We start from the raw sequence: 23,487 nt of genomic DNA on the forward strand, positions 1-23,487 counted from the left end.
TCACGAATAACTTTTTTTCTGGAAATTCTCTCCAAAATGCTTTTGTACGCTTGTAAACAATATAATGAGCTATCACTAGAATAATTTTAACAGCTGTCGGACGAGTGGTTTAGAAATGACAGCAGTCTGGAGTTGGTTGCAGTTTTCTCATCTCACCCTGGAGTAAGTCGGCAAATATTTTGAAAAGGTCTGCTATAATGGTCTAATATTCGAAATAGTCCCTGAAAAAAATATTTTTAAAAAATCGACGACGGGCAATAGTCGTTGGAAAAATAATTTTTAAAAAATCCGCGCTAGGCATTAGTCGCTGGAAAAATATTTTAAAAAAAATCACTCTAGGCAATAGTCCCTGGAAAAATACTTATAAAAAATCCACACTTTGTAGTCCCTGCAAAAATTTTTATAAAAAATCCAGGCCTTTCTAGTCCTTGGAAAAAATATTAAAAAAAAAATCCACGCCTTTCTAGTCCTTGGAAAAAATATTTAAAAAAATCCACGTCTTTCTAATCCTTAGAAAAAATATTTTTAAAAAAAATCCACGGCTTTCTAGTCCCTGAAAAAAATATTTATAAAAAATCCACGCCTTTCTAGTCCCTGGAAAAATATTTATACAAAATCCACGGCTTTCTAGTCCCTGAAAAAAATATTTATAAAAAATCCACTCTTGGAAGTAGACCCTGGAAAAAATATTTATAAAAAATCCACTCTTGGAAGTAGACCCTGGAAAAAATATTTATGAAAAATCCACTCTTGGAAGTAGACCCTGGAAAAAATATTTATAAAAAATCCACGCCTTTCTAGTCCCTGGAAAAAATATTTATAAAAAATCCAAGCTTGGAAGTAGACCCTGGAAAAAATATTTATAAAAAATCCACGCCTTTCTAATCCCTGGAAAAAATATTTATAAAAAATCCACGCTTGGAAGAAGACCCTGGAAAAAATATTTATAAAAAATCCACGCCTTTCTAGTCCCTGGAAAAAATATTTATAAAAAATCCACGCCTTTCTAGTCCCTGGAAAAAATATTTATAAAAAATCCACGCCTTTCTAGTCCCTGGAAAAAATATTTATAAAAAATCCACGCCTTTCTAGTCCCTGGAAAAAATATTTATAAAAAATCCACGCCTTTCTAGTTCCTGGAAAAAATATTTATAAAATTTTGTCGCATTGCGTTTTGTTGAAAGCCTTCTATGGATAAAAGACCTCTTCTTTGGCCCAGTGTAGGGCACACAATTCCCAATAAGTTTTTTTTTTTTTTGTAATTTTTATATTGCATAGAAAGGCAAAACCCAGCAGAAAATTCCGATAAATTTCGTTTCTTATCATCTTGAGTGAGCAAATGAAAAATATTCATTTATTTACAAGCGATTTCCAAGCTAAGTTTTAGTTGAGATATTGAAATGCAGGCAAGAAGAACACTACTGTGGACGTTACTGGCTGTTCAGCTTTTGTGTGTGGCCGGCTATAGCAAATTCGCTACGACCAGTGACGGTAATAGTTACTATGTCGAAACATCCATGGCGGTAAGTTTAAGTCTCAGTGCGATATATATCCAAATCTAAAATTTTAAAAATTTCCCAGTTTTCCTGGTACGAAGCCTTGAGTGCCTGTGCGAGCCTTAAAATGACACTACTAACTGTGGACTCGTATTCCAAGCGGATGCAAGTGGATGCTCTGCGACTTTGTAAGCCACAGTGCCCTAAATCTACACCCCTACATTGGCCGAAAATAATTTTCAATATTTTCAGCTGCAAACGCCCAGGTTTGGATTGGCGGACATGACCTCAAAAGCAGCCGATCATTTGAATGGATATCGAATGGTAAATCATTTGACTACAGAAACTGGTACAGTGGCGAACCGAATAGCAAAGAAGAGAACTGTGTGGAAATGACTTTCCCCGCGCTGGGATGGAACGATGTACGCTGTAGCAAGTTTCGAGGCTATATATGTGAAGAAACCCCGGCAGCGAAAGAAAAGAATCAGGAAATAAAGAAGTTAAAAGAAGAACTTGCCAGAAAAGCTGTCCTCTTGGATGAAAGGGCGAAAAAAGTGCAACAATTGGAAAGGGAAAAGAAAGAAATTGAAGAAACCAAAGCAATGGATTCCAAAGGGCTTGTGGAGGCAATGAATCGTGGTAAAAATTCTATTAACGAACAGCTGTCACGGCTATTGAATGTGGCGTTGAATCAAACAGCTTTGATTTCTTCCCACAAAGAGATGCTGATGTCCTTGAAACGAGGCCAGGATGAGATCAGAGAATATGCCAAACGTTTGGGATCAGAGGCACTAATTGCACAGTCCACGGTCACAGCAAGGATGTCGGAATCATTGGCAAAGATTGATGGTAAACTAAAGGGGTTATTCGATAATGTAACATCAATTCAGGAGATGTCCTCAAATCGAAATACCACAAATAGGTATTATTATATTTATTTTTGAGTACGTCGCTCACTTTTCTGTTATAGCAAATAAATGTAAGAGGAAAAAAGATTTTTCTATGCAATAAATAATTAAAAAAACACGATCTGTTGGTCCTCAAAATACGTTTTCTTTAAAAAAAACGTCCTGTTGGTCCTCAAAATACGTTTTCTTTAAAAAAACGTCCTGTTGGTCCTTGAAAAAAAAAAAACTCTTTAAAAAATCCACGTCCTGTTGGTCCTTGCAAAAATACTACTCAAAAAACCACGTTCTGTTGATACTGGAAAAAATACTACTCTTTAAAAAATCCACGTTCTGTTGGTCCTTGAAAGATTATATCCTTTAAAACTTCACGTTTCTGTTGATGCTTGAAAGAATATATCTTTTAAAAATCCACGTTTCTGTTGATCCTTGAAAGAATATATAATTAAAAATCCACGTTTCTGTTGATCCTTGAAAAAATATATCCACGTTTCTGTTGATCCTTAAAAAATATTCTTTTAAAAATCTGCATATAGAAATTCTCAAAATATTTCAACATTTTTTCTATAAAAATATTTAAAAAAAATCTTAAAAAAATTCAATGAACTTCACACTGCTGTCATTTCTAAGTCACTCGTCCGACAGCTGTAAAAATTATTCCAGCGACAGTTCATCATATTGTTTACAAGCGTACAAAAAATTTTTGGTGAGAAATTTCCAGAAAAAAATTATTCGTCATGGAATTCAAGCGTGATAGTGGCATTTCTTTCAGACAAATATAAAGAAATCACACTATCACGCTTGAATTCCATCACGAATAACTTTTTTTCTAGAAAATTCTCTCCAAAATGCTTTTGTACGCTTGTAAACAATATAATGAGCCATCACTGGAATAATTTTAACAGCTGTCGGACGAGTGGTTTAGAAGCGACAGCAGTCTGAAGTTGGTTGTAGTTTTCTCATCTCACCCGGTAGTAAATCCGCAAATATTTTAAACAGGTCTGCTATAATGGTCGAATATTTGAAATAGTCGCAGAAAAAAATATTTTTAAAAACTCCACGCTGGGCAATAGTCGCTGGAAAAAATATTTTAAGAAAATCCACGATAGGCAATAGTCGCTAGAAAAAACATTTTTAAAAATCCACGCTATGCAATAGTCGCTGGAAAAAATATTTTAAAAAAATCCACTCTTTGAAATATTCCCTGGAAAAAATATATAAAAAATCAACGTCTTTCTAGTCCCTGGAAAAAACATTTTTAAAAAATCCACGCCTGGAAAAAATATTTATAAAAAATCCACGCCTTTCTAGTCCCTGGAAAAAATATTTATAAAAAAATCCACGCATTTCTAGTCCCTGGAAAAAACATTTTTAAAAAATCCACGCCTTTCTAGTCCCTGGAAAAAATATTTATAAAAAATCCAAGCCTTTCTTGTCGATGGAAAGAATATATAAAAATCCACGCCTTTCTAGTTCCTGGAAAAATATTTATAAAAAATCCACGACTGGAAGTAGACCCTGGAAAAAATATTTATAAAAAATCCACGCCTTTCTAGTCCTTAAAAAAAAAATTAAAAAAATCCACGCCTTTCTAGTCCTTGGAAAAAATATCCACGCCTTTCTAGTCCCTGGAAAAAATGTTTATAAAAAATCCACGCCTTTCTAGTCCCTAGAAAAAATGTTTATAAAAAATCCACGCCTTTCTAGTCCCTAGAAAAAGTATTTATAAAAAATCCACGCCTTTCTAGTCCCTAGAAAAAGTATTTATAAAAAATCCACGCCTTTCTAGTCCCTGGAAAAAATATTTATAAAAATCCACGCCTTTCTAGTCCCTGGAAAAAATATTTATAAAAAATCCACGCCTTTCTAGTCCCTGGAAAAAATATTTATAAAAAATCCACGCCTTTCTAGTCCCTGGAAAAAATATTTATAAAAAATCCACGCCTTTCTAGTCCTTGAAAAAAAAAATTAAAAAAATCCACGCCTTTCTAGTCCCTGGAAAAAATATTTATAAAAAATCCACGCCTTTCTAGTCCCTGGAAAAAATATTTATAAAAAATCCACGCCTTTCTAGTCCCTGGAAAAAATATTTATAAAAAATCCACGCCTTTCTAGTCCCTGGAAAAAGTATTTATAAAAAATCCACGCCTTTCTAGTCCCTGGAAAAAATATTTATAAAAAATCCACGCCTTTCTAGTCCCTGGAAAAAATATTTATAAAAAATCCACGCCTTTCTAGTCCCTGGAAAAAATATTTATAAAAAATCCACGCCTTTCTAGTCCCTGGAAAAAATATTTATAAAAAATCCACGCCTTTCTAGTCCTTGAAAAAAAAATTAAAAAAATCCACGCCTTTCTAGTCCTTGGAAAAAATATTTAAAAAAATCCACGCCTTTCTAGTCCCTGGAAAAATATTTATAAAAATCCACGGTTTTCTAGTCCCTGAAAAAAATATTTATAAAAAATCCACGCCTTTCTAGTCCTTGAAAAAAAAAAATTAAAAAAATCCACGCCTTTCTAGTCCTTGGAAAAAATATTTAAAAAAATCCACGCCTTTCTAGTCCCTGGAAAAATATTTATAAAAAATCCACGGTTTTCTAGTCCCTGAAAAAAATATTTATAAAAAATCCACGCCTTTCTAGTCCCTGGAAAAATATTTATAAAAAATCCACGGCTTTCTAGTCCCTGAAAAAAAAATTTATAAAAAATCCAGGCCTTTCTAGTCCCTGAAAAAATATTTATAAGAAATCCACGCCTTTCTAGTCCTTGGAAAAAATATTTATAAGAAATCCACGCCTTTCTAGTCCTTGGACAAAATATTAAAAAAAAATCCTCGCCTTTCCAGTCCTTGGAAAAAATATTTAAAAAAAAATCCACGTCTTTCTAGTCCCTGGAAAAATATTTATAAAAAATCCACGGCTTTCTAGTCCCTGTAAAAAATATTTATAAGAAATCCACGCCTTCTTGTCCTTGGACAAAATATTAAAAAAAAAAATCCTCGCCTTTCTAGTCCCTGTAAAAAATATTTATAAGAAATCCACGCCTTTCTAGTCCTTGGACAAAATATTTAAAAAAAAATCCTCGCCTTTCCAGTCCTTGGAAAAAATATTAAAAAATCCACGCCTTTCTAGTCCTTGGAAAAAAATATTTATAAAAAATCCACGCCTTTCTAGTCCCTGGAAAAATATTTATAAAAAATCCACGGCTTTCTAGTCCCTGAAAAAAATATTTATAAAAAATCCAGGCCTTTCTAGTCCCTGGAAAAATATTTATAAAAAATCCACGGCTTTCTAGTCCCTGAAAAAAATATTTGTAAAAAATCCACGCCTTTCTAGTCCCTGGAAAAAATATTTATAAAATTTTGTCGCATTGCGTTTTGTTGAAAGCCTTCTATGGATAAAAGACCTCTTCTTTGGCCCAGTGTAGGACACACAATTCCCAATAAGTTTTTTTTTTTTTTTTTTTGTAATTTTTATATTGCATAGAAAGGCAAAACCCAGCAGAAAATTCCGATAAATTTCGTTTCTTATCATCTTGAGTGAGCAAATGAAAAATATTCATTTATTTACAAGCGATTTCCAAGCTAAGTTTTAGTTGAGATATTGAAATGCAGGCAAGAAGAACACTACTGTGGACGTTACTGGCTGTTCAGCTTTTGTGGGTGGCCGGCTATAGCAAATTCGTTACGACCAGTGACGGTAATAGTTACTATGTCGAAACATCCATGGCGGTAAGTTTAAGTCTCAGTGCGATATATATCCAAATCTAAAATTTTAAAAATTACCCAGTTTTCCTGGTACGAAGCCTTGAGTGCCTGTGCGAGCCTTAAAATGACACTACTAACTGTGGACTCGTATTCCAAGCGGATGCAACTGGATGCTCTGCGACTTTGTAAGCCACAGTGCCATAAATCTACACCCCTACATTGGCCGAAAATAATTTTCAATATTTTCAGCTGCAAACGCCCAGGTTTGGATTGGCGGACATGACCTCAAAAGCAGCCGATCATTTGAATGGATATCGAATGGTAAATCATTTGACTACACAAACTGGTACAGTGGCGAACCGAATAGCAAAGAAGAGAACTGTGTGGAAATGACTTTCCCCGCGCTGGGATGGAACGATGTACGCTGTAGCAAGTTTCGAGGCTATATATGTGAAGAAACCCCGGCAGCGAAAGAAAAAAATGAGGAAATAAAGAAGTTAAAAGAAGAACTGGCCAGAAAAGCTGTCCTCTTGGATGAAAGGGCGAAAAAAGTGCAACAATTGGAAAGGGAAAAGAAAGAAATTGAAGAAACCAAAACAATGGATTCCAAAGGGCTTGTGGAGGCAATGAATCGTGGTAAAAATTCTATTAACGAACAGCTGTCACGGCTATTGAATGTGGCGTTGAATCAAACAGCTTTGATTTCTTCCCACAAAGAGATGCTGATGTCCTTGAAACGAGGCCAGGATGAGATCAGAGAACATGCCAAACGTTTGGCATCAGAGGCAGTAATTGCACAGTCTGCGGCCACAGCAAAGATTTCGGAATCATTGGCAAAGACGGATGGTAAACTAAAGGGGTTACTCGATAATGTAACATCAATTCAGGAGATGACCTCAAATCGAAATACCACAAATAGGTATTATTATATTTATTTTTGAGTACGGCGCTCACTTTTCTGTTATACCACATATATGTGTAAAATGAAAATAGATTTTCTATGCAATAAATAATCAAAACAAAAATTGAAAAAAAAAAAAATAAATAGGAAATATACAGGGTGAGATGAAAAAAATATAACCAACTTCAGACTGCTGTCATTTCTAAGCCACTCGTCCGACAGCTGTAAAAATTATTCCAGCGACAGTTCATTATATTGTTTACAAGCGTACAAAAGCATTTTGGTGAGAATTTTTCAGAAAAAAAGTTATTCGTGATCGAATGCAAGCGTGATAGTGTGATTTCTTTATATTTGGCTGGAAAACCCCAAGTGGTTATCGTTAGAGCACTACAGCATTTAAATGTGAATAAATCTTTTGCGTCGCGTACCGTCGCTCGTTACCGTGATACAGGTAGCGTAGCCCGACTTCACGGAAGTAGACGGAAGAAAACAGAAACATCAGCAAAAATGGTTCGAAAAGTAAAGAAGCGACTTGATCGAAACCTGCGTCGCAGTGGCCGAAAAATGGCTCGTGAGCTGAACGTATCGCAATATTCCATTTTGGAAATATTGGAGAATGAGCTCGGGGTAAAGCCATTGAAATTCAAAAAGAAAATTGAACCGAAAGAGCTAAAGAGTTGCTTCGCTTGGCCGAAAGTGGTGAACTGCCGGAATTGGTTTTCTCCGATAAGAAAACATTCATTGTTCAGCAGTTTGAGAAACAAAATGATCGTGTTTACTTGCCAAAGAGGTCAGCTGAAAATGTGCACCTTCGATTGGCCACCAAAACTCAAGCGCCCGCCATGGTGATAGTGTGGGCCGCCATAACAGCCTATGTTCGCTCTCCGCTCGTATTAATCGACCGTGGCATCAGAATAAATGCCGAATATTATCGCGAAAATATTCTGGAGGGTGTATTAAAGCACGCAAACATTTTGGCCGCAGATCTTGGTCATTCCATCAGAACTCAGCACCATTGCACTCAGCACGCGCCATCCAAGAATGGTTACAAAATGAGGTTCTTCGCTTCATTTCCAGCGCACAATGGCCACCAAAATCTCCGGATACCAATCCGTTGGACTATAGTATCTGGAGTATTTTGGAAAGCAAGGTTGACACTAAAAAATACCAAAGTGTCGATCACCTCAAGCAAGCGCTTCGCCGGGAATGGGCCAAAATACCGCAGAGCAACATTCGGCCATAATTCGGGCCTAATGTGACCAATTCCAACAATTTTAAATTTATTCTAAAATTTGATGATATTTCCGACATTTTTTTTGCTTTCATTCAAGAAAATTTAAACAAGTAAAAAAGCTGTAAGTTCGGCCGGGCCAAACTTTTAATACCCTTCACCATTCGGTACAAATTTGGCAATTTCCAAAAAAAAAAATAAATATAATCCGTTAAAACTTCTGTTAAAATCTTAAAAATACCGAATGCCTATACGACGACGTGCTGAAGTATCCATTACGAACTTCACATGTGAAATTTGAAACAATCCCGGTAAATAATGTCGCTAAAATCATCAAAATACCGAATATCGGGGGGTACCGTTATATCGGGGCTATATGAAGACGTAGACCTACATGGCACATTTCTTAACTTAGGATGTAGTATCCATTACTAACTTCAAATACCAAATTTGAAACAATCCCGGTAAATAATGTCGCTAAAATCATCAAAATACCGAATATCGGGAGTACCGTTATATGGGGGCTATATGATAACTTGGACCTACATGGCCCATTTACGAACTTAATCTGCCTACCGGCAAAATATACATGTGTGCAAAATTTTAGCCTTCTATCTCAATTTGTTCGAAAGATAGCGTGATTACAACAGACAGACGGACGGACAGACAGACAGACGGACATGAGTATTTCGAGGAGTTACAAACGGAATGACAAAATTAATATGTAAAAAAATGTAAAAATTGTGGCGTTTGACATTGTTTCAGTTTTTTCATCTCACCCTGTAGATGTCACTGTGATTGGTGTCTGTGATTGAGAGAAGGACCTGGTTGTACTATAATTGTACTAAATGGTACTAAATTCGGTAATGTAAGATCAAGTAAGATCACTCTTGGAATCTGAGATTGAGATAGGGAGATTGTTTTGACAATGCATGCTATAGGAAGTATTAGATCCTACTACATTTGATATTGTGGTGAAGGGTGATACCCTGAAATTTTATTTTGCGATAACTGTTTGGTGTCTGGAATTGAGATATGGAACCGTTTTTGAAAATCAATTCTAAAATTATACGAAAAACACTATATGGTACTAAATTTGGTATTTGTTTAGGGGTTTGAGCTGGAAGACTAAAATTTGCCATTGGGATTCTACCAAAACCAAATTGTACCGGACTTAGTACCATATTTTACTTTTCGTGTACATAAGTTCAAATTTCAGGATTCCAGCTCCATTCGTTCCTTCAATTTCAAAGTGTACCAAATTTGGTACCGTTTAGTACTTTTCCCGTACATGAGTACGCACTTCCAAAATTACTTCCTTATATCGACCATATTCTTTAACCATGATTTCTATTCCAAATGTTAAGTTTTTATCTCCATCCGTTTCATGACACAAAATGGTACCAAATATAGTACATTTTTGTAATTTTCGTACATTTATAGTGCAAATTTCCAAAAATTCTTTGGTACATCTATCATACACACCATCAGTGACCCTCATTCCAAATTCTCATTCAAGATTTCTAGCTCTACTGCTTCCTCAAATAGAAAGGGTACTATATTTAGTACCTTTAGGTACTTTTCTACCGTTCTAGCACCAATTTCCAAAAACCCTGCCTTATTTGACATCTTCGGACCAAGAGTGAACCTCACCCAAAATATCAAGATTCTACCTTTAGCCGTCTTGTCTGGGCGTTCATGAATCATGAAGTCAGTCAGTCAAATTATTAGAAATTGCGACCTTTGTGGGGGGTGGTACCAGACGAAGAGGTGCCGATGTAACATATCTTTATACCAGGTCTTGTGTTAGAAAATATAGAGATCAGGCTCCTATTTGAAATTTTATGCGAGCTATAATTATTTAAAATGTTGACCCTTTGTGGGGGAGGTACGTGCCGAAGTTGTTCATTTCGCATCTCACCAAGCACTGACACAAATATCAGAATTTGCAAAGTTTGACCAAATTTGGAAGATATTTTCTTTTGACCATTGTGGAGGAGGGACCAAGGATATTACCCATCTCCTAACTCTATCTGATTTTGATCTTGTGTTAGAAAATATTGAGATCAGGCTCCTATTTGAAATTGTATGAGAGCTATTATTAATTAAAATGTTGACCCTTTGTGGGGGAGGTACGTGCCGATGTTGTCCATTTCGCATCTGACCAAGCACTCACACAAATATCAGAATTTGCAAAGTTTGACCAAAATTGGAAGATAAATATATCTTTTGACTTTTGTGGAGGAGGGACCAAGGATACTACCCATCTCCAAACTCGATCTAATTTTGAAAATAACGTTACGATGTACCAAGTTTGAACCAAATCGGACTCTCCCTTCGAAAGTTATCGTGCACATATAGATGGATGGACACGCCTAGATCGACTCCAAATGCCTTGAAGCGGATTTGGTGCAAAGAGACCTTTGATCTAAAACAGTTTTTTTCCAGGAGGCACGTTTTCAACGTATCAAATGACATATACCCTCTGTGGCCATACGGCTAAGGGTATAAAAATCCACATTTCGAAAAAAAATTTGAAAAAAAAAAGAGAAATATTTAACAAAAGACCTGGCCTATACATAATTTCAGTTTTTTTAAGAGATTTCCCTGTGCACCAACAACAACAAAAACAGCAGCAAACATGAGGAAGCACTTTTTATAAAGTCATGTCCATTTTTTACTGTTTTGATGCAACTGAAGTACTTTACCATCTTCTTGACAACCTGTTGCCGTTGACCACCGAACTGTCTGACGATCCAGGCGATGAATGTTGATGAGAATAATTATTGAATGGCTGGTAGGGGAAGTGATTGTTTGTTATGGATATATATGTCTATGTGTGTGTGTGTGTCAAGCCTAACTACTGCACTGCGGCATCTGAAGATTTAGGTTTACACAGCGTAGGCCTGGTTAAAAGAGAGGTATTATGAAAGGAATCGCTTGTATGTTTATTTGATTGTCTGCTTGTTTGTTCGAACTGCTGCTACAGTCAACATGTTTACATTTCAAATCAGAAAGAGAGAGCGAGTCGTCGGCAACGAAATGTTTCAGATTCTTTGCCGCTGCTGTTGCTTCTGAGAATTATGCAAATTAAAGGATTCCTTTGTGAAGAGGCTTCTCGATGATTACTTGTGGCCAAGAGGCAAGGTAAAAAAATCTACAAAACATTTCAAAGCTATGTAAATAAACAAATTTGTTTTGTTTGCCTTCATTGTAAGGAGTTACGAAAAAATGCTAAAGTGTTAATCGTAGCCCAAAGGGCTATTCCCAAAGAAAAATTCCTCTTTTGGAGAACTCAAAACGGGTGATGGTGGATATATCTTTTAAAGCACCAGCAGATCACCAAACATGGATTTTTTAAAAAATAATTTTACAAGGACCCACAACAACGTGGATTTTTTAAGAATATATTTTTAAGGACCAAAGAAACGAGGATTTTTTCAAAAAATATTTTTTAAGGAACAACAGACACTTGGATTTTTTAAAGAATATTTTTGAAAAGGATCAACAGAAATGTGGATTTTTTAAAGAACATTTTTTAAAAGAATATTTTTGAAAAGGACCATCTCAAACGTGGTTTTTTGAAAGAATATTTTTTAAAAGAATATTTTTTTAAAGAATATTTTTGAAAAGGACCATCTCGAACGAGGATTTTTTAAAGAATATTTTTTAAAGAATATTTTTGAAAAGAACCAACAGAAACGTGGATTTTTTAAAGAATATTTTTGAAAAGGACCATCTCAAACGTGGATTTTTTAAAGAATATTTTTGAAAAGGACCAACAGAAACGTGGATTTTTTTAAGAATATTTTTGAAAAGGACCATCTCAAACGTGGATTTTTTAAAGAATATTTTTGAAAAGGACCAACGTGGATTTTTTAAAGAATATTTTTGAAAAGGACCAACGTGGATTTTTTAAAGAATATTTTTGAAAAGGACCAACGTGGATTTTTTAAAGAATATTTTTGAAAAGGACCAACGTGGATTTTTAAAGAATATTTTGAAAAGGACCAACGTGGATTTTTAAAGAATATTTTTGAAAAGGACCAACGTGGATTTTTTAAAGAATATTTTTGAAAAGGACCAACGTGGATTTTTTAAAGAATATTTTTGAAAAGGACCAACGTGGATTTTTTAAAGAATATTTTTGAAAAGGACCAACGTGGATTTTTAAAGAATATTTTTGAAAAGGACCAACGTGGATTTTTTAAAGAATATTTTTGAAAAGGACCAACGTGGATTTTTTAAAGAATATTTTTGAAAAGGACCAACGTGGATTTTTTAAAGAATATTTTTGAAAAGGACCAACGTGGATTTTTTAAAGAATATTTTTGAAAAGGACCATCTGAACGTGGATTTTTTTTAAAGAATATTTTTGAAAAGGACCAACGTGGATTTTTTAAAGAATATTTTTTTAAGGACCATCTGAAACGTGGATTTTTTAAAGAATATTTTTTCAAGGACCATCTGAACGTGGATTTTTAAAGAATATTTTTGAAACGGACCAACGTGGATTTTTTTAAAGAATATTTTTGAAAGGACCAACGTGGATTTTTTAAAGAATATTTTTGAAAAGGACCAACGTGGATTTTTTAAAGAATATTTTTGAAAAGGACCAACGTGGATTTTTAAAGAATATTTTTGAAAAGGACCAACGTGGATTTTTTAAAGAATATTTTTGAAAAGGACCAACGTGGATTTTTTAAAGAATATTTTTGAAAAGGACCAACGTGGATTTTTTAAAGAATATTTTTGAAAAGGACCAACGTGGATTTTTTAAAGAATATTTTTGAAAAGGACCAACGTGGATTTTTTAAAGAATATTTTTGAAAAGGACCAACGTGGATTTTTTAAAGAATATTTTTGAAAAGGACCAACGTGGATTTTTTAAAGAATATTTTTGAAAAGGACCAACGTGGATTTTTTAAAGAATATTTTTGAAAAGGACCAACGTGGATTTTTTAAAGAATATTTTTGAAAAGGACCAACGTGGATTTTTTAAAGAATATTTTTGAAAAGGACCAACGTGGATTTTTTAAAGAATATTTTTGAAAAGGACCAACGTGGATTTTTTAAAGAATATTTTGAAAAGGACCAACGTGGATTTTTTAAAGAATATTTTTGAAAAGGACCAACGTGGATTTTTTAAAGAATATTTTTGAAAAGGACCAACGTGGATTTTTTAAAGAATATTTTTGAAAAGGACCAACGTGGATTTTTTAAAGAATATTTTTGAAAAGGACCAACGTGGATTTTTTAAAGAATATTTTTGAAAAGGACCAACGTGGATTTTTTAAAGAATATTTTTGAAAAGGACCAACGTGGATTTTTTAAAGAATATTTTTTCAAGGACCATCTGAAACGTGGATTTTTTAAAGAATATTTTTGAAAAGGACCAACGTGGATTTTGTAAAGAATATTTTTTCAAGGACCATCTGAAACGTGGATTTTTTAAAGAATATTTTTGAAAAGGACCAACGTGGATTTTTTAAAGAATATTTTTTCAAGGACCATCTGAAACGTGGATTTTTTAAAGAATATTTTTGAAAAGGACCAACGTGGATTTTTTAAAGAATATTTTTGAAAAGGACCAACGTGGATTTTTTAAAAAATATTTTTTCAAGGACCATCTGAAACGTGGATTTTTTAAAGAATATTTTTGAAAAGGACCAACGTGGATTTTTTAAAAAATATTTTTTCAAGGACCATCTGAAACGTGGATTTTTTAAAAAATATTTTTTCAAGGACCATCTGAAACGTGGATTTTTTAAAGAATATTTTTGAAAAGGACCAACGTGGATTTTTTAAAGAATATTTTTGAAAAGGACCAACGTGGATTTTTTAAAAAATATTTTTTCAAGGACCATCTGAAACGTGGATTTTTTAAAGAATATTTTTGAAAAGGACCAACGTGGATTTTTTAAAGAATATTTTTGAAAAGGACCAACGTGGATTTTTTAAAGAATATTTTTGAAAAGGACCAACGTGGATTTTTTAAAGAATATTTTTGAAAAGGACCAACGTGGATTTTTTAAAGAATATTTTTGAAAAGGACCAACGTGGATTTTTTAAAGAATATTTTTGAAAAGGACCAACGTGGATTTTTAAAGAATATTTTTGAAAAGGACCAACGTGGATTTTTTAAAGAATATTTTTGAAAAGGACCAACGTGGATTTTTTAAAGAATATTTTGAAAAGGACCAACGTGGATTTTTTAAAGAATATTTTGAAAAGGACCAACGTGGATTTTTTAAAGAATATTTTGAAAAGGACCAACGTGGATTTTTTAAAGAATATTTTTGAAAAGGACCAACGTGGATTTTTTAAAGAATATTTTTGAAAAGGACCAACGTGGATTTTTTAAAGAATATTTTTGAAAAGGACCAACGTGGATTTTTTAAAGAATATTTTTGAAAAGGACCAACGTGGATTTTTTAAAGAATATTTTTGAAAAGGACCAACGTGGATTTTTTAAAGAATATTTTTGAAAAGGACCAACGTGGATTTTTTAAAGAATATTTTTGAAAAGGACCAACGTGGATTTTTTAAAGAATATTTTTGAAAAGGACCAACGTGGATTTTTTAAAGAATATTTTTGAAAAGGACCAACGTGGATTTTTTAAAGAATATTTTTGAAAAGGACCAACGTGGATTTTTTAAAGAATATTTTTGAAAAGGACCAACGTGGATTTTTTAAAGAATATTTTTGAAAAGGACCAACGTGGATTTTTTAAAAATATTTTTGAAAAGGACCAACGTGGATTTTTTAAAAAATATTTTTTCAAGGACCATCTGAAACGTGGATTTTTTAAAGAATATTTTGAAAAGGACCAACGTGGATTTTTTAAAGAATATTTTTGAAAGGACCAACGTGGATTTTTTAAAGAATATTTTTGAAAAGGACCAACGTGGATTTTTTAAAGAATATTTTTGAAAAGGACCAACGTGGATTTTTTAAAGAATATTTTGAAAAGGACCAACGTGGATTTTTTAAAGAATATTTTTGAAAAGGACCAACGTGGATTTTTTAAAGAATATTTTTGAAAAGGACCAACGTGGATTTTTTAAAGAATATTTTTGAAAAGGACCAACGTGGATTTTTTAAAGAATATTTTGAAAAGGACCAACGTGGATTTTTTAAAGAATATTTTTGAAAAGGACCAACGTGGATTTTTTAAAGAATATTTTTGAAAAGGACCAACGTGGATTTTTTAAAGAATATTTTTGAAAAGGACCAACGTGGATTTTTTAAAGAATATTTTTGAAAAGGACCAACGTGGATTTTTTAAAGAATATTTTTGAAAAGGACCAACGTGGATTTTTTAAAGAATATTTTTGAAAAGGACCAACGTGGATTTTTTAAAGAATATTTTTGAAAAGGACCAACGTGGATTTTTTAAAGAATATTTTTGAAAAGGACCAACGTGGATTTTTAAAGAATATTTTTGAAAAGGACCAACGTGGATTTTTAAAGAATATTTTTGAAAAGGACCAACGTGGATTTTTTAAAGAATATTTTTGAAAAGGACCAACGTGGATTTTTTAAAGAATATTTTTGAAAAGGACCAACGTGGATTTTTTAAAGAATATTTTTGAAAAGGACCAACGTGGATTTTTTAAAGAATATTTTTGAAAAGGACCAACGTGGATTTTTTAAAGAATATTTTTGAAAAGGACCAACGTGGATTTTTTAAAGAATATTTTTGAAAAGGACCAACGTGGATTTTTTAAAGAATATTTTTGAAAAGGACCAACGTGGATTTTTTAAAGAATATTTTTGAAAAGGACCAACGTGGATTTTTTAAAGAATATTTTTGAAAAGGACCACGTGGATTTTTTAAAGAATATTTTTGAAAAGGACCAACGTGGATTTTTTAAAGAATATTTTTGAAAAGGACCAACGTGGATTTTTTAAAGAATATTTTTGAAAAGGACCAACGTGGATTTTTTAAAGAATATTTTTGAAAAGGACCACGTGGATTTTTTAAAGAATATTTTTGAAAAGGACCAACGTGGATTTTTTAAAGAATATTTTGAAAAGACCACGTGGATTTTTTAAAGAATATTTTGAAAAGGACCAACGTGGATTTTTTAAAGAATATTTTTGAAAAGGACCAACGTGGATTTTTTAAAGAATATTTTTGAAAAGGACCAACGTGGATTTTTTAAAGAATATTTTTGAAAAGGACCAACGTGGATTTTTTAAAGAATATTTTTGAAAAGGACCAACGTGGATTTTTTAAAGATATTTTTGAAAAGGACCAACGTGGATTTTTTAAAGAATATTTTTGAAAAGGACCAACGTGGATTTTTAAAGAATATTTTGAAAAGGACCAACGTGGATTTTTTAAAGAATATTTTTGAAAAGGTCCAACGTGGATTTTTTAAAGAATATTTTTGAAAAGGACCAACGTGGATTTTTTAAAGAATATTTTTGAAAAGGACCAACGTGGATTTTTTAAAGAATATTTTTGAAAAGGACCAACGTGGATTTTTTAAAGAATATTTTTGAAAAGGGCCAACGTGGATTTTTTAAAGAATATTTTTGAAAAGGACCAACGTGGATTTTTTAAAGAATATTTTTGAAAAGGACCAACGTGGATTTTTTAAAGAATATTTTTGAAAAGGACCAACGTGGATTTTTTAAAGAATATTTTTGAAAAGGACCAACGTGGATTTTTTAAAGAATATTTTTGAAAAGGACCAACGTGGATTTTTTAAAGAATATTTTTGAAAAGGACCAACGTGGATTTTTTAAAGAATATTTTTGAAAAGGACCAACGTGGATTTTTTAAAGAATATTTTTGAAAAGGACCAACGTGGATTTTTTAAAGAATATTTTTGAAAAGGACCATCTGAAACGTGGATTTTTTAAAGAATATTTTTGAAAAGGACCATCTGAAACGTGGATTTTTTAAAGAATATTTTTGAAAAGGACCAACGTGGATTTTTTAAAGAATATTCTTGAAAAGGACCAACGTGGATTTTTTAAAGAATATTCTTGAAAAGGACCAACGTGGATTTTTTAAAGAATATTCTTGAAAAGGACCAACGTGGATTTTTTAAAGAATATTCTTGAAAAGGACCAACGTGGATTTTTTAAAGAATATTCTTGAAAAGGACCAACGTGGATTTTTTAAAGAATATTCTTGAAAAGGACCAACGTGGATTTTTTAAAGAATATTCTTGAAAAGGACCATCTGAAACGTGTATTTTTTAATAAATATTTTTGAAAGGACCAACGTGGATTTTTTAAAGAATATTTTTCAAAAGGATATATATAAAGAATATTCTTGAAAAGGACCAACGTGGATTTTTTAAAGAATATTTTTGAAAAGGACCAACGTGGATTTTTTAAAGAATATTTTTCAAAAGGATCATCTAAAACGTGGATTTTTTAAAGAATATTTTTCAAGGACCATCTGAAACGTGGATTTTTTATAGAATATTTTTATGTTGATATTTATATCAAATATGTTTATATCAAATATTTATATAAATATGTTGATATATATGACAGGTATAATGGCTGACTATTAAAGAACCTAATTCTTTTTGTTTTTTGGATTATTAATTAGCACATTTTTTTTAAAAAATGAACAAAAATATTTTTAATGTTCTCCAGCAGTTATATTTTTGGAATGGAATTCTGCTCTATTAGCCCACTTTTAATTTATTGCGGATTTCCAAATATTTCGCAGTATAATTTCCCATCGCTTTTTTGCTGTTTGGCATGGGGGGAATCACGCATAAAAAATCTTTAATGTTTGATTTAGACACTCAATGGATGTTAATAAAATTTTATGGTTGTGGAAAAGTAAACAAATAAATCGTTAAGAGAAAGAATTCGAAAAATAATGAAGATTTGCAAAAAAAATGAAATGGAAATATTTTTTTGATGCGAAATGCCAACATAGGAAAATTGTGATTGCACAATAAAAAAATGGGAGAAGGTGGACCTTGTGAAAACTCATAACCTTGAAGATGATGGGTGCATGAGTTCACCTCGACCTCTTACCACATTTTTTCGTTTTGGCTTACTAACAAAAATGAACCAAAAAATGCTGGAAATGAAAAGTTGCAATTTTGCTCCACATAAAAAACATGAAGGTGCACAAAGCAAATAATCTGGAAATTTTGTTGTGAAAGAATTCGAAAGTTACAGAAATGTAGAAAAAAAATCAGTAATTGACTGACATAACGATTCATTAATGGCCAAAGAAAACGGGAGTTAATGAATCTTCAAATTTTAGTTTAGGGTCACTATTGGTCCGAAGTTGTCAGCTTAGGCTGGGTTTTTGGAAATTCGTACTAGAACTAAAAGAGTGTACGAATAGTACCAAATATGGTACCCTTTGTATGTGAGGAACTAGTAGAGCTAGAACTCTTTAATTTGAAATGTGGGTCACTGATGGAGTGTATGATGGATGTACTAATGGAAAATTGAAAAATCGCAATATGAGTGTACAAAAAGTACTAAAATGTACTATATTTGGTACCATTTCGTATCTTGTGAACGTTTAGATCTAAAAACTTGGAATTTAGAACGGGAATAAAGGTTGAGGAGTAGGGTCGATGTAAGGAGGAAGTTTTGGAAGTGTGAACTCATGTATACGAAAAGTACTAAATGGTACTAAATTTGGTATAAATCGAACGAATGGAGCTGGTATCCTGAAATTTGAAATTAACATTGCTAACGGAGAGTAGGATTCGGATATGTAGGTAGTTCTCAAAATATTGTACTTTTGTGCATGAAAAGTGCTACATGGTACTAAATTTGGTACAATTTAAATTTTGGGAGAACTGGTAGAGTTGAATTCCTGAAATTTGGAAATAAGATTTCAATTAGATGTTTATGGACATTTGTCCTCACATATGTGTACTAAATGGTACTAAATTTGGATTTGGGTAACCCAGTAGAGCTGGTCCTGAAATTTAGAAATAAGATAACACTCGGAGTGTAGCAGTGGAATAAGTAGGAAGTTTAAGAAATTTGTACCTACATGCACTAAATTTGGTACAATTTGGATTTGGGCGACCTGAAATTTAGAATTGGGATCACTGTGGGAGTGTTGAATTGGAGTATGTAGAAATTTTGGAAATTCGTACTTATGTTTACTAAATGGTACTACATTTGGTATAATTTGGGTTTGGAGCTGGAATCCTGAAATTCAGAAACATGATTTCTATGGGATTGTATGATTGAGGTATGGAGGTACTTTTGAAAATATGCAGTGTGAATTTGGGGCATGTAGAATGTTTTGGAAATGCGGAAGTGGTCCTACATGTGTCCTACATTTGTACAAAAAGTACTAAATGGTACGACATTTTGGTGTTGGCTGAAGGAATAGAAATAAAATTCTCCAATATGACATTTTGATGGTATCTGTGGTTGAGATATTGAGGTGGTTTGGAAATGTGTACTATATTTGTACGAAAAGTACTAAACGTCACTAAATTCATTATTGGGACAAGGAATAGAGCTGAAATCCTGAAATTTGATATGTACTTCACCGCTGGTGTCTGTAGTTGAGAGAAGGACGTAATTTTGGAAATTCGTACTATGAACGTGTAAAATGCTACAAAATATGCCGTTGATTGTTGGGATACAAGATGAGATGAAAAAATTGAAACAAAGTCAAACGCCATAATTTTTAAATTTTATAAAATTCTATTGAATGAAAGCGAAACAAATCGGAAATAGCGTAAAATTTATGAATAAGTTTAGATTCGTTCGAATTGGTCACCTTTGACACGAATTATGGCCTTAAAACGGCCAATGAAACCGTCACACGCTGCCCGAATGTTGCTCTGCGGTATTTTGGTCAATTTCCCGCGAAGCGCTTGCTTGAGGTAATCAACACTTGGGTATTTTTCAGTGCCAACCTTGCTTTCCAAAATACTCCAGACACAATAGTCCAACGGATTGGTATCCGGAGATTTTGTTGGCCATTATGCGCTGCAAATGAAGCAAGGAACCTTATTTTGTAACCATTCTTGGGTGGCCCGTGCTGAGTGCGATGATGAAATGTCCAAGGTCTGCGGCCAAAATGTTTGCGTGCCCAAGGCTTTAATACACCCTCCAGATTATTTTGCCGATAATATTCTGCATTTATTCTAAAGTCACGGTCAATTAATACGAACGGAGAGAGACCATCGGCTGTTATGGCGGAACACACCATCACCATGGCCGGCGCTTGAGTTCTGGTGGCCAACCGAAGGTGCACATTTTCAGCTGACCTCTTTGGCAAGTAAACACGATCATTTTGTTTGTTTACAAACTGCTGGACAACGAATGTTTTCTTATCGGAGAAAACCAAATTCGGCAGTTCACAACTTTCGGCCAAGCGAAGCAACTATTTAGCTCCTTTGAGTCTATTTTCTTTCTGTTGCGGTGTAAGTTCTTGCACTTTTTGGAATTTCAATGGCTTTACCAAGATCTCATTTTTCAATATTTGCCGGAAAGCGAGTGAAATATTGCGATTTGTTCAGCTCACGAGCCATTTTTCGGCCACTGCGACGTGGGTTTCGATCAAGTCTCTTCTTTACTTTTCTAACCATTTCTGCTGATGTTGCTGTTTTATTCCGTTCACTTCCTTGACGTCGGCTTACGCTACCAGTATCACGGTAATGAGCGATGGTACAAGACACAAAAGATTTATTCACATTTAAATGCTGGAGTGCTCTAACGATAGCCCCTTGTGGTTTTCCAGGCAAATATAAAGAAATCACACCATCACGCTTGAACTCCATTGCGAATAACTTTTTTTCTGGAAAATTCTCACCAAAATGCTTTTGTAAGCTTGTAAACAATATAATGAGCTGTCACTGGAATAATTTTAACAGCTGTCGGACGAGTGGTTTGGAAATGACAGGAGTCTGAACTTTGTTGCAGTTTTTTTTTTTTTTATCTCACGTTTTATATAGCCCATAAAACCTAAAACTGGTATAAGTAAAATTATATCAACCTACTTCATTTCGTTCAGTTTCTAGAGTTATTTTATGCTGATCAAGAATATACATACTTTGTGTGGTCTAAAATTTATATGTCGTGGTGTTATATAATAGACCTCCATATAGTAGCTACAAATTTCTTTCGAAACCACTTCGGTTGGGGGCCCAGCCGACAAAAACTGAAATTTTCAAGCAAAATACCCCAAAAATATCTAAACTTTCTTTATTTTGAATTGGGGCCCGAGCCACCTGGTCCTACGGCCCGGTGCTCCATACTATAAAAATATGCGAAAAAGCTGCAAAAATATTCATCAAGCAATGTAGTAGATAATTCCGCGCGATACCAAAAAATAATAGAATCTCATAAAAACCAAAATTTGATTTTATTTAATCGGAATTATTAGCTTTTTTCCTTCTTCTCAGATTTTATTTAGTTCAAATAAAATCTGCACATTTAAAGTGAATTGTTAAAATACCATAAGTCTTTTTTATACCCTCCACCATACATAGTATTGAGGGTATATTAAGTTCGTCATTCCGTTTGTAGCTCATCGAATTAATCATTTTAGACATAACTAAGTATATATATTCTTTATCAGCGTAAAATTCTAAGACAATTTAGGAAGCTAAAATTTTGCACAGATAAGCCTTTTGTCTGCAGGTAGGTCTAGTTCGAAGACGGGCTATATCGGTCCACGATATCGTGTAGCGCCCATATAACCATACCCCCTGATATTCGATATTTTGATGATTTTATCAACATTTTTTAATGGAATTGTGTTAAATTAAACACAAGTAGTTTCTTGCAAGTACTCTACTCCCTGGAGGATGATTTCCTATACAGATCCACGATATCGTATAGCCCCCATACCACGGTATCTCCCGATATTCGGTATTTAGGTGATTTTAGCCCCATTTCCCAATGGAATTGTCTGAAAACCCATACAAGAAGTTCTTTCGAAGTATTTTACCCTCTGGAAGAGAATTGTCTATATAGGTTCATGATATCGTTTAGACCATTACAACGGTACCCCCCCCCCCCCCCCCCCCTTCACCCTATATTCGGTATTTTGATGATTGTAGCCAATTTTTTCAATAAAGTTGTCTGAAATTCACATGAGGATTTCCTTGTGAGTACTTTACTTTACTTTACCCTGGAAGATTATTGTCTTTATAGGTCCACGATATCGTATATCCCCAATACCTCCCCAGTACCTCCCTATATTCGGTATTTTGATGATTTTAGCAAAATTTTTCAATGGATGTCTAAAAATCCATACTAGCACTTTACTCCCTGGGTCCACGATGTCGTATAGTGTACCTCCCGATATTTGCCAATTTTAAGGACGTTATTCACCGGAATTGTTTAAAGTTTCGTACCTAGAATTCGTAATGGGTACTATAGCCTATGACAAAAAATTTCTTATGCAGATCCACGTTTTCATATAGCCCCCATATAACGATACCTCCCAATATTGGGTATTTTGATGATTTTAGCGACATTATTCACCGGAATTTTTTCAAATTTGGTATTTGAAGTTCGAAATGGATACTACAGCCTAAGAAAGAAAATTATCTGTGCTGGTCCACGTCTTCGTATAGCCCCCATATAACGGTACCTCCCAATATTGGGTATTTTGATGATTTTAGCGACATTATTCACCGGAATTGTTTCAAATTTGGTATTCGAAGTTCGCAATAGGAACTAAAGTCTATGACAGAAAATTGTCTATGCAGGTCAAGGCCATTGTACAGGCCCCATATATCAGTACCTCCATATATTCGGTATTTTGACGATTTTAGCTACATTTTTTCATGTTTCGTATTTGAATATTATAAGGGCTTATGAAAAAACGGTTTATGAAAAAAGTTGCCAGTGCAGGTCCACGTCTTCGTGTAGACCCCAAATATAACGGCTATACTCGGTATTTTTAAGATATAAACTTAAATTCTTGGCGAATGTTTTTTTTGTTTTTTGATAATTTTCCAATTTCTTTCCAAATGGTGGAGGGTATTCAAAGTTCGGCCCGGCCCAACTTACATTTTTTGAAGAGGAACTCAAATCGATTTTCCCCATTTTCCATGGAAAATATGCGAACCATTAAATGCCTTCAATTACCACTTAAATGTTTTCACCGTATTGATTTTTCCATCCAAATATATTGGCAATAACTTTTATTTTCCGCCAAATTGTTTCAACAATAAAACAGCAACAACAATTTGAGTTTTTCTACGTTATTTCGTAATTGCAAAATTGCTTATCTACTACTAGATGTTGCTGCTGCTGCTATTGTT

The 23,487-nt window shown here is 33.5% G+C and overlaps 3 protein-coding genes across 3 annotated transcripts in view; 2 read left to right on the forward strand and 1 right to left on the reverse strand.

The window, feature by feature from the left end:
• The window catches only part of LOC101892832 (protein decapentaplegic), a 234,367-nt gene that overhangs the window by 158,220 nt on the left and 52,660 nt on the right, over positions 1-23,487 (reverse strand). The gene's annotated exons all lie outside the window — the stretch shown is intronic.
• LOC109611739 (lectin subunit alpha-like) lies at positions 1,383-2,508 on the forward strand. Its single transcript, XM_059123978.1, has 3 exons — positions 1,383-1,523; positions 1,582-1,684; positions 1,749-2,508. The coding sequence occupies exons 1-3, from the start codon at positions 1,401-1,403 to the stop codon at positions 2,438-2,440; spliced, it is 918 nt and encodes a 305-aa protein (XP_058979961.1). The 5' UTR covers positions 1,383-1,400; the 3' UTR covers positions 2,441-2,508.
• On the forward strand, positions 5,976-7,084 carry LOC101893467 (lectin subunit alpha). Its single transcript, XM_059123977.1, has 3 exons — positions 5,976-6,130; positions 6,189-6,291; positions 6,356-7,084. Exons 1-3 carry the CDS (start codon positions 6,008-6,010, stop codon positions 7,045-7,047), a joined length of 918 nt encoding a protein of 305 aa, XP_058979960.1. The 5' UTR covers positions 5,976-6,007; the 3' UTR covers positions 7,048-7,084.

The sequence above is a fragment of the Musca domestica genome, unplaced genomic scaffold (genome assembly GCF_030504385.1).
Source record: "Musca domestica strain aabys unplaced genomic scaffold, Musca_domestica.polishedcontigs.V.1.1 26, whole genome shotgun sequence".
Lineage (NCBI taxonomy): Eukaryota > Metazoa > Arthropoda > Insecta > Diptera > Muscidae > Musca > Musca domestica.